At 34.9% G+C, this 11,138-nt stretch overlaps 1 protein-coding gene across 2 annotated transcripts; it reads left to right on the top strand.

The window, feature by feature from the left end:
• Positions 1-2,198: 2,198 nt before the first annotated feature.
• LOC111457043 (probable ribose-5-phosphate isomerase 4, chloroplastic) lies at positions 2,199-10,757 on the top strand. 2 transcript variants are annotated; one of them, XM_023099168.1, is made up of 9 exons: positions 2,199-2,493; positions 3,109-3,236; positions 3,842-3,911; positions 4,387-4,491; positions 8,332-8,427; positions 8,519-8,575; positions 9,293-9,410; positions 9,503-9,563; positions 10,494-10,757. In XM_023099168.1, the coding sequence occupies exons 1-9, from the start codon at positions 2,317-2,319 to the stop codon at positions 10,561-10,563; spliced, it is 882 nt and encodes a 293-aa protein (XP_022954936.1). In that variant the 5' UTR covers positions 2,199-2,316; the 3' UTR covers positions 10,564-10,757. The 2 variants fall into 2 exon arrangements, with proteins under 2 accessions (XP_022954936.1, XP_022954935.1); XM_023099167.1 differs by having other exon boundaries at positions 9,497-9,563.
• The last annotated feature ends 381 nt before the right edge of the window (positions 10,758-11,138 follow it).

Raw genomic sequence — 11,138 nt, 5'->3', positions numbered from 1 at the left:
TATAATACAAAGTATGAGAACCTCATACATAATTATATGTTCACATCCATTGGGATACTTCTAGTTTGTGATGAGTATGGACACGCGCACTATGAAACTGAAATGACCGTCATACTCGGCATGGTGCATGATGGTCGTTGTACCTCCAAGTGTCCGACTACAGCCTGGAGAAGCTAGCCTGACGGGGTGTGCGAGCCTGCCTGGTGGACCCACGCTCGCATGTGTGAGTCGTGTGTAGAGAGGTACTACACATCCAACTTTTTCGAACTGGGGGTCACCTAAGAGAATATGGTTTTAAACTATAGGTCACACGTGTTTGCATTCTCTGACCCTAATAGTGGCATCAACTACTAGTTATTTCTTAAATTACTCCGGCTTTGTGTTACTCTTATATTTCAGGTAAAGACAAGACACTTTTGTACGGTTGACGGCGACATTGTATTAAAGACCATGAAACATGCGTTAGGGTAGTTACATTTTATTTTGTAGATCTTAAGTTACTCTAGAGCATCGTTTTAATCTTTTTCTTTGGTTTTATTTTATTTTGCATTGAATATTTTTCATTGTTTTATTTCAAGACTCTTATGCGAACGCACAAGTCCATGACATCGTTTTATGAAATTGTTTTAAATGAATGTTTCTGCATTAAGAGGTTATGCCATGCATATGGTAGTGACTCTATTTCAGTAAAAAATCAGGATCATTATAGTTGGTATCAAAGCTCTAGGTTATAACAATGTTCTATGATCTCACCGTGATGCTCCGTCGCCATTAGGTATGCCTTATAAAAGATAAGAGATAATGTTGTTTTGTTATGTTATGATTTTCCTTGCATGTAGTGTGAATGTTAATTGATGTATTAACGATATTTAGATTTAACCAGGTCTGTATTGTGAATGGGGAGCTATAGTTTAGTAAGATACTAAATGCTAACATGAACGTAAAAATGATTTTGATAAGGAAGGTCATATGTTTTAGTTAGACATCTCAAACATAGTTAGAATACGCAGTGTTATGACCATAGAGATGGAAATAAATTTACCAACGCATATTACCTAGGTGTGAGAGTTGTGAGCTGATTTAAGAGCTATGGTAGAAGACGTTAGGATCATAGTCAAAACTTGAAATATTCGATATTATTTCCTATTTTTCTTGCATTTTTCTTTCCTCTTTTAACTTTCAAATATACTCTTAATTTTTAAAATCAAGTTTTTCAAAATAAATTATTTGAAAACCTATCGATTCTAACAACTGATGGTAGAGTTGATCATTCAGACCTTTTAATTTATAGATGTGGATCTTAGACCTATGAATGAGGATATTCCTGAAACTCAAAGAAAAAAAGGAAGTGAGTTTCACAAATCTTTTTTATCGATATACTCAACCAATCAATTGAATATTGATTAATACGTAATCGAGCGAATTTAAAAAATATTCTTATATTTAATTTTTTCTTATTCATAACCTTCTACTTAAAAAAAAAAAAAAAATATTCCTGCACTTTTAAAAATAACATTAACTTATTCATAACCTTCAACTTAAAAAAAAAATAATACTCCTACACTTTTAAAAATAACATTAACCTCCTCAATTTTTGTAAAAAATGAAAAAATAAAAAAATAAAAAGTTATTAGGGTCGATATATTGAAGTAATCTTATGAACCATCTCTCACTTCAATTTTAAGAGTGTTAACAGTAAATTTTTTAAAACATTCACCAAAATTTGAACGGAATTAATATTACTTTTAAAGTTTATAAGTATTTTTGAAATACAATCCTAATCGTGTCACAATATATTAAAATAAGAGTATTTTTAAAGTTTTTAAAAAGATTAAAATTTTTTTTTTGAAGTTTTTAAAAAAATCTAAAGATATTAATGAATTTTTTTGAAAACTTAATGATATTTATTAAATAATTATAAGGATTATCTAAAAATGTTTTAATGTTTGATACGGATGATAACTTTTTTTTTAAATTCTAAAAAAAATTAGCTTTTAAAGTTATTTTTTTAAATATCTTAAAAGGGTATTTTTGAAAAGTATTTCCTAAATAAAATATTAACAATTTCATTAAAATTAAGGGCAAAGAGTATTTTTAAGTTTAAAAATATTAATAAAAAGATTTTTATAGAGAAAATTAAAATTATTTTAATTAATTTAGTGTTGATTCAAATAAAATATAAATAAATCAAGACATGGACGGTGAGGCCCCAAACAAGTGCCATACTTGTCACTGAACCTCTACCTCTTCCCTCCTTATCCACTCCATTGCTCCAATCTGAACTGTCGAAGTTCTTGGCAGTAGCAGAGAAGACGAATGAGAGTGGCCATGGCCGCTTCGCTTTCAGCTTCTCCCTACACATGCTCCTCCAAATCCATTCTTTTGCGCAAGTTTCGCCCCAAGATCAAATTCCGAAGAAATTGCTTCAGAATTTCTGCCTCAACCTCCGTTCTTGCCGATGGATCTCCTCTTCTTCAAGCCGCCAAGCATACTGTATGGTTTCAAGTAACGAGCATTTTTGTTTCTTGTAGTGTTCTTGTATTCTACTCGTTCTGGTAAAAGAAATGTCTGAGCTCTCTGTTTTAGGATACTTCCTGTAATGTGACTGTAAGGCGCAGCGTTTTTTGCTTTTTTTTGTGTGTGATTTTACCTAGCATGTGAACTGGCGAACTAATCAGAGCAAATAGGTATGATAAAATGGGAGAAGTAGAGAGACCGGGATTCATCGCTCTTATAAGTAATGGAAGGTATGGGTTATGAGTGAAGTGTTAGCATCGGAATCTCTCTATGAATGAATGAGATTGGGCTATTGAGTTTGTTTGAGTTGGCAGAAAAATTGTTCATTACTCTTCTTGCACCTTTGTGTAATCTGGCTCAAAGAGGGCCTTACGGTTTGAGATAAGAGCAGAACACAAGATTGAGAAATCTTTGAAAGGGTACGAGTGGAATGATTGTAGATAGTCTAAATTGAAATATTTGGAAGAGTCGATAGTTTTTGTTTTGTGATAATTTGATCTGTATGTGAACTGATTTCGAAAATGCTTTTGTTAATTAATTAGAGGGTATGTTCTGGAGGAAAATGACTGCTGCGAGTTTTTGTAATTCTAGGTGGATGCATACGTAAAAAGTGGAATGGTTATTGGCTTGGGGTCTGGTCAAGCTTCTGGCATGGCCATTGGGTATCTTGGCCGGTTGCTTCGAACAGGTGCTTTGAAAGATATAGTCGGGATACCCATGTGAGTTACTATCCTTTGAATTCATCGATGATGTCTGATACTAAATGCTTGGTTTCATCATCGGCCTAATTCCAATCTGAACATTACAACAATTGGCAATTTGTAGTCGTACTTGTTTTTCTTATCGACACTGGATAGGATTGATGTGAAGGAAAAAATTTGGAAATAATTAAAATCTCCTTCCCAAGACCTGTTTTGTGTTGAAAGTTCACCCTTAGAATTATAAAGTTAATCGAGGTTTACAGTGAATATCTCTTGAAAGCATTGGAGATGCTAGGCCAAAAGCCAATTTGGGATTCTCTACACCAAATTCCAACTATTTGGTTATTAAATTTTATGCAGTCCTATTTTACATTGAGATTTTGAATGCCGACTATGTCTCCATATTCACCAGTTGATGACTTCCAACTTGTTGAATATATTTGTGAAAGGAAAAATTACTTCGATAATAATTGTAATTATATTTATAATTTAGAAGTCAGTGACTTTCTTATATGTAACTTGCCATTCTTAACGCACTATGTCTATATTTCTGAAAGACAAAATGAGTTTCTATGTACCTTTCTTTCTTAACGCACCATGTCAGTTTCCTTGGCTTGATACAGGTCCATAACAAGTGCGAGTGAAGCTGCCAAGGCAGGAATTCCACTAGACCAGTTCAATGATAGTTCTCAAGTGAGCTAAACATTCAATTCTTAATTAATTATGCTCTTTACTGGAGTACTTTTTGAGTTCAAGGTTGTCTCTAAGTTTAGTTATGATCGGAAAATCTTTGAAGGGTAGACGAGAGTCTCCTCATGTTTGTTTGATGCTTCTTTGTCAACGGGGTGCATTAATGAAATTGGAACAGATTGCAGAATTAAGACTTAGACAATCACCGGATATTAAACAAAAAAAACCAGTGAGGTGTTACGAAGTACCTAATAATGGATAATTGAATTCTAATTATTATTCTATGGTTTTTGGGCATTAAAGATGGAAAATTCGGTTTTCCTCGCAACGAGCAGTTATTTATATTCTGAACATTTTTCTGTCTAAATAATGGTACTTATCACTTTTTTTTTTTTTTTTTTTTTACATTTTGGTTTGTTTTTGTATTATTTTTTATGTTAGACCTCAGTCAAGTAACAATAAGTTTGTTGTTTTGTAGATTGATTTTTCATTTGATGATGCTGATATTATGGAAGAAGGAACACTGATTGCTGTCATTGGGCATAGGAAACCGCAAGTGGAGGATTCAATAATCCAGGAGAAGGTGAATAAAAGCTTATATGTCCTATCCTTTTTTTCTTTCATAAAAAACCAAGCTTTCATTGAGAAACAAATGAAAGAAAAACAAGGACATACAATAAACAAACCCACCAACAAAAGAGAGTCCAAAGCTAACTGCATAAATAGACTTCAATCCAACAAAGTCAAACTAAGAACATAATTACAAAAGAGACTAGAACCGATGCCCACCACAAAGATGCATGAAATCTTACAACCTTCCCAACCTCATCACAAGACCTCTCAACCTCTCTAAAAATCTTATTATTTTTCTCAAACAAAATACCCCACAGAATAGCAAAGAAACTAGTGTGTCACAAAACTTTGCCCTCATCACAAAAAAGCAAACCCAGAAGCACCTCTTCTATCAAAGGCAAACGATCTCTATTCCAGGCCAAACATAACTGAAACAAAATCTAAAGCTCCTAAATCATTGAGCTTGCATGTCACTACCATTTTCAAAAGCTCCTAAATCAGAGGCTCATGATTTTCCATCTATAGCAGGGAAAAGATCCTAGAGTCTGAAAGATCCAATCATGTATATTTATCGGTGACAACTTTGGTTTTAAATGTACAACAGCAATTTGGTGTCAATATCATGTGAAGACTTAAAACCTGCAGACTCGAACAACTTGGGAGTTTAGAAGGTCTGATTATTTATATTTATCGGAAACAATTTTGGTTTTTATTGAACAACAACAATGGTGTCAATGTCATGTGAAGACTTGAACCCACAAGACCTAGAATATATTTTTTTGAACAAGAAATGAAACTTTTCATTAAAGGAATGAAAAGAGATGCTAAAAAGATACGAACACCACAAGTGAAAAACCAAAAGAAGATAGAAACTAATAGAAGATAAAAACATCCCAATGTACATAAATATCATCAAGAGAAAAGCCGCAAAATATTTGGACAGAGAACACAAGGATGAAGCTTTCAAGCAAGCTGAATTAAAACTCTCGAACTATGTTCAGTCCCTATGTTAAGAGAGCTCACTAAAGAAGTCGTACTCTGGTTATAAAGTCTTTTAAATACTTAGTTTATTGGTTACAGCTGTAGTTAATTTTCCTATGTTATTCATTTTATTTTGTATTCGCAGTAAGCCCATACACAGGGCTACTACTACTTTTACCACAATTAATGGGAAATGACTACCTCGTGATCATCTCTATTTTCTCATGTCAAAAACTTATGACGGTAACAGATGGGTCTAACAACCGTCTAGATCTGATTTCTTTTACTTCTCCCATGGATTCTTCTTCGATTCATTAGAGTTCTTCTGATCTTCTCAACTCTTCTTCACTTTCAAAGGTTATTAATCCAACGAAAAAGTCTTCTACTGTCAAATTAGACGAAGAAAACTTCCTGTTATGGAAATTTCAAGAGTTAATGGTACTTTGAGGTCATGAATTGGAGAATTTTGTTGATGAAATTGGTGACATTCCACCCGAATGTATTGCATTTGATGATTCAATTATACCACATATTAGCAATGGATTCAGCAGGAAACTTTAATCACAACATGGATATTGGATCAATGTCGAATACCTTATCAACTGAAATACTGGATTGTAAAATCGCTCGTGAGGTTTGGTAAATTCTTAATGTTCGCTATTCTGTGAAAAAGTTGGCTAGGGCTATGGAATTGAAATCGAAGCTTGAGACGATGAAGAAAGGTACTCTCACTCTTCAAGAATACTTTACCAAGATCATGAATCTTGTTGACTCCTTAATAGCTGTTGGACAAAAAATCTCTCATGACAATCACGTTATGCACATTTTGGCTAGTTTAGGCCTTGTTATATGATCTGAATTGTCAACAATATATAAGAGCACTCTAATAGAGTTAATCTTAGCAATTGAGCAAACGTTTCTTGACAGTTTATTTCATAGGTTTGTGTACAGCCTCTAGCAACTAACATGTCTTTATATCTTTCAGTGTTACCACCAACTTTGCATTTTATAGAAAATACCCATTTACAACCTATTGTTTTCTTATCTTTTGGTAGGTCTAATATGTTCCTTGTGCAATTCTGCTTGAAAGCATTCATCTCTTCCATAACTACTAAATTCTAATTCGGATCATTTTGGGCCTCTTGTATATTCCTTGGAAGAAATAGGTTGTTTTTCCTGGAGGTAAAGATTTGTGATTACGAGACCAATCCATGGTAAGAAAAATAGTTTGTAGTAGGGTTTTGGTACAATTACGAATACATATGGAATATAGGAATATCAAGATTAGACACATCAGATAAAGAGTGGTTACCTGATCCTGGTTCTTTTGATTTAATGCCCTTCTAGTATAAACTTGAAGTTTAGGATTTCGATCAATGATATCATTTTCTAGTATTTCCCCTCTAAAATGGAATTCTCCATGTTTGACATATAAGGACTAGCAATCTCAGGACATATAATATAATAGCCTACTTTTCGAGACTTTGAATCATGGACTGTTATGTGAGAGATGCGACAAAATATTTAATTTTAAAATGGAAAGAAAAGTAAGATTTCAACACCATTAAAATTAAATACAAGTAAAAGATTATAGACTTCATTTAAAACAAATTATAAATACAAAAGAAATGACCTTGACTACATAAAACTAGAATGCAACGTAAGATGACTCCTTACTTGAATCTAGTGGCCCCTCTGTAACTGCACAACATTGGTATGCTCGTGTCATAGCCTCCTGGTCCTTACTCAATCTATAAAATCAAAGAGTTGCAAGAATGAGCGTTAAAATAATCAATAAGCAACCTACTTATAGGTTCTAATCGAACCTCAACTCTGATAGCAAAGTACCACATACAATCATCATAGTCTATCTTAAAGAAACCATTAAGTTCTCTAGCGTATTCAAGCTTCTGAAATCTGTAAGTTCTCTATCTCTAAATTCTCAGGTTCTGACCCAATTGGGGTCCTTGCTGGCTCACTGAGGTTGGAGTCTGTATTTCATCCTTGTCTAGCCCATTCTGGGCTTAAGTCATGTTGTGACCCTTTGTCACGTTGCTCATCGGAGCATGTCTGCTCATCTGGATTTTGTGCGGGCACCTGGCCCTTGCGATTTCTTGTGGTTGGTCCAATCAAGGCCTCCACTGATAGTGATACATCAGCACTCGGCTCATTTGAGCACATCAACTCATCGGAATTTATGCATGGGTTTTAGGGTACACTTGGAATCATTTTTATTATTACCCATGTCGTATGTCCATGTATCATGATCTATGAGGCATGGCCTTGTTCTGTTTCTAACACCGATAGCCTACTAAGGGATGCTACGAAACACATAGTCGATTGTTACCGGATTTTCATCTACACAAGATTAGGTTGGTGAACCCTAAGTGGGTCCACAATATTGTGTCAAAGTTCGAGGAGGGAGTGATTCTTGTGTCTACCAAACTACTGGGTACCTGATGTGGTCTCTATCCCATCCTGCAGTTGGGTTTACGACCCATAGGATTTGTTGGAGAACCTTTCTGCTCGTTTCCACGTGCGATATTGGCACACTCGAATTTTAGTCGAGTTTTGATCTCATCGAATCTGTTCTCGTCATGTTCTAACCTCGAGTCTCTACCCTATCAAAACCAATCTAGGTCAAACCCTTGGTGCACGTGCAGATTCCCTACCAATTGAATGCTGTTTATTTGTATTCACAGTAAGCCTATATATAGGGCTACTGTTTTGATCACAATTAATGAGAAAATATCATTTCGTGATCATCTATTTTCTTATTCTTTTTCTCATGAAAAGAACTTATGACCCGAGAATATATTTAATAATTGCTGTGCTAATTGTTCATTTCTTGTTTTTCATTTATTTGCAGTCTATATTAAATGCTTCCAACCAGCTTGCATTCATGGTAAAAGATAGCCAATATATGGGTGGCCCCGAGGGTTCTATTCCAGTTCTAGTGAATTCTGTGAGAAGACATCAATATCATCTATAGCATGGCTTATATATGACATAGACTATCAGATAGCTAATGAAGAAACACTGAAATTTATTTTCAGCTTAATTGGATGCAAACTGCAGAAGAAATTGATGATCTCTTTTTAGGGGATGCCGAGGTAAGCTTTTTACTGATGGATATTACAATTTTGTCAAACTTAACCCTGCTTTTGCCGAGTGGAGTCGCTTGATTTTATTATTTACCCATGTAGTTCAGAAAGCCAAACTCGTTAGTTTGACCTGCTTACGCACCATGCTCATTATAGTTTTTTTTTCTTCTTTTTGAGGAATGCTATACCAATTAATGCAAATTGTGACAAAGATGATCAAATGTTTGTAAATCGTAACTTTGTACATTACAAAATCAAGCTTAAACAAATGAATTCAAAAGTGTGCGCAGGGTTAATTGCAGATCTAACAGGACAATATAAAGGTAGCATGTTCTATTTACATATGCTAAACATATTGAAATATTGACTTTGTTCTCTCTTATATTTTTTTTTTCAATTTTGAACAACTTTTTGTGAATCTATACATTGCATGGTCTCTTTAACTATGCTCAACACATGAAATAATGATTTAAGATGGATCTTCCATGAGCGCGAAAAATCAAAAAGGTCCTTATTCAGTAAAAGTAATATAGTAATTTTATTTGGAAAAGAAATGAACGAGAGAGATGTCAATCATAAACATGTCTTCAGTATGGCTTGGTAACCTTTGGTTTCTAAGCATCATTATTTACAGGGGAAAACACAAATAATTATTCATTTAGTTATTTTAATAGTTCTATGTTAGATTATTAAACTTTGGCATGACATCAAATTTTCCGCGTTAAGGTATGGAGGAGGCCATCAATTGGGCATGCGGGTCCCCTTGGGGGCGACTTCCCATTTGTCACTAGAGAAGGCCATAACATTCTGGATGTCATATTTACATCTCCAATATCAAGTCTGGGTGCGTGATGATTTGTTCCAGCCTCTACTTTCATTTCTTCATAGATGACATGAAATAGTTTCTAAGCACATGAAATGCATTTGCAGCTGCAGTGGCAGAAAGTCTTGAACAGATCGATGGAATTGTAGATCATGGAGTCATTTCTAAGTTTCCGTCAGTATTTCTCTCAGTTGCTTTTCTTTTTGCTAAAATGAAATTCCTCTTGCTTGGTTCTACGCATTGGATGCCTGCATACCTTACTGGCTTATTCCATTTTCAGAATTATGCTTCCATCTGCTTCAAGTTCAACAAATTTACTTTGTTGAATTGATATTATTCATAGCAGAAAAACAGTATTTGTGAATTGTACTTCAGTCCACATTCATTTTCTTAGGAATCATCTTCCCTAGCTAACCCCTCACATGTCCTTTGGTGAGGATTGTTGAGTAGGAGTCCCATGTCGACTAATTAAGGGGATGATAATGGTTTAAGTAAGGAATACATCTCCATTGGTATGAGGCCTTTTGGGGAAGCTCAAAGAAAAACCATGAGAGCTTAAGCTCAAAGTGGACAATATCATACCATTATAGAGAGTCGTAATTCCTAACATGATATTAGAGTCATGCCCTTAGCTTAGCCATGTCAATAAAATCCTCAAATGTAGAACAAACAAGTTGTAAACCTCGAAGATGTAGTAAAAAAATGATTCTAGTGTCAAACAAAGTACGAGGGCTCCAGAGAAAGGAATTGAACCTCAATTAGGAGGTTGTTCAAGGGCTCCATAGGCCTTAAGGGAGACTCTATGGTGTACTTTGTTCGAGGGGAGGATTGTTGAGTGGGAGTCCCACATCGACTAATTAAGGGGATGATAATGAGTTTATAAGTAAGAAATACATCTCTATTGGTACGAGTCCTTTTTGAGAAGCCCAAAGCAAACCATGAGAGCTTAAGCTCAAAATGGACAATATCATACCATTGTAGAGAGTCGTTATTCCTAACCTCCTTAACTATTCAGCACTATGCACATTTTGTTTTGCTAATAACAGACTATGATTGAAGTTCTGACAAGTTGAGTTCTTCCTTGTACTTTTCCGTGTGTTACAGTTGCACAGCAGTTATTGCATCTGAAAGTGGGCTGCAAATTGTCGATAATCTGCAGAGGAATATGGTATAGAGTGATTGCAGTGTACAGATCAATGCCATCACAGGTAATTTTGCAAGTCACGAACGTCCCAATTTAAATTTTGTGGAAGTTATGTAAACCATGACAAGAAATACACTTTCTACCTTTGATATTCTGAATCTACGGGTTTTGACGTCCTTTTACGTCATGCTAAATCTATACATTCATCCGAGAGTACTCGTCTATCTCATCGACCAATATGCCTGTACATGAAGCTGATATACATTGTCTGTGTTGAGCGCCGAAAGCGGAACAAATGTACTCACAACACCAAAGTTACTCAAGACATACAATATGACACTCAAAACTTAATGATTTCAATAGCAGAAAGAATGACATTATATAGCCTTCTGCTAAACCTAAAGATAAACTAACAAGCCAAAAAAAGACCTTGAGAATAGGTCTTGGTCCTAGAGAATAGGACTTATGACAGTGTTCAACAATCTCCACCTTGTCATAAGATCTCCAAGTTGATAGCTAATTTGGTTGCTACCATGTCAACACACTACTCCCTTCCGACGTTGATGAAATCTAAACAATGCCAGAACTTTTCCCGAGTGATCACC

Source organism: Cucurbita moschata, unplaced genomic scaffold, assembly GCF_002738365.1.
Source record: "Cucurbita moschata cultivar Rifu unplaced genomic scaffold, Cmos_1.0 Cmo_Scf00019, whole genome shotgun sequence".
NCBI lineage: Eukaryota > Viridiplantae > Streptophyta > Magnoliopsida > Cucurbitales > Cucurbitaceae > Cucurbita > Cucurbita moschata.
The sequence above is the reverse complement of the archived record's forward strand: the minus strand, read 5'-3'. Positions and strand labels throughout refer to the sequence as shown.

Bases quoted from the DNA above. Each gene is read 5' to 3' on its own strand.
- LOC111457043 (XM_023099167.1), top strand. From the start codon at position 2,317: ATGAGAGTGGCCATGGCCGCTTCGCTTTCAGCTTCTCCCTACACATGC. The intron at 8,428-8,518 runs GTGAGAAGACAT...ATTTATTTTCAG, and splicing joins TTCCAGTTCTAGTGAATTCT to CTTAATTGGATGCAAACTGC. The intron at 9,564-10,493 runs GTCAGTATTTCT...CGTGTGTTACAG, and splicing joins GGAGTCATTTCTAAGTTTCC to TTGCACAGCAGTTATTGCAT.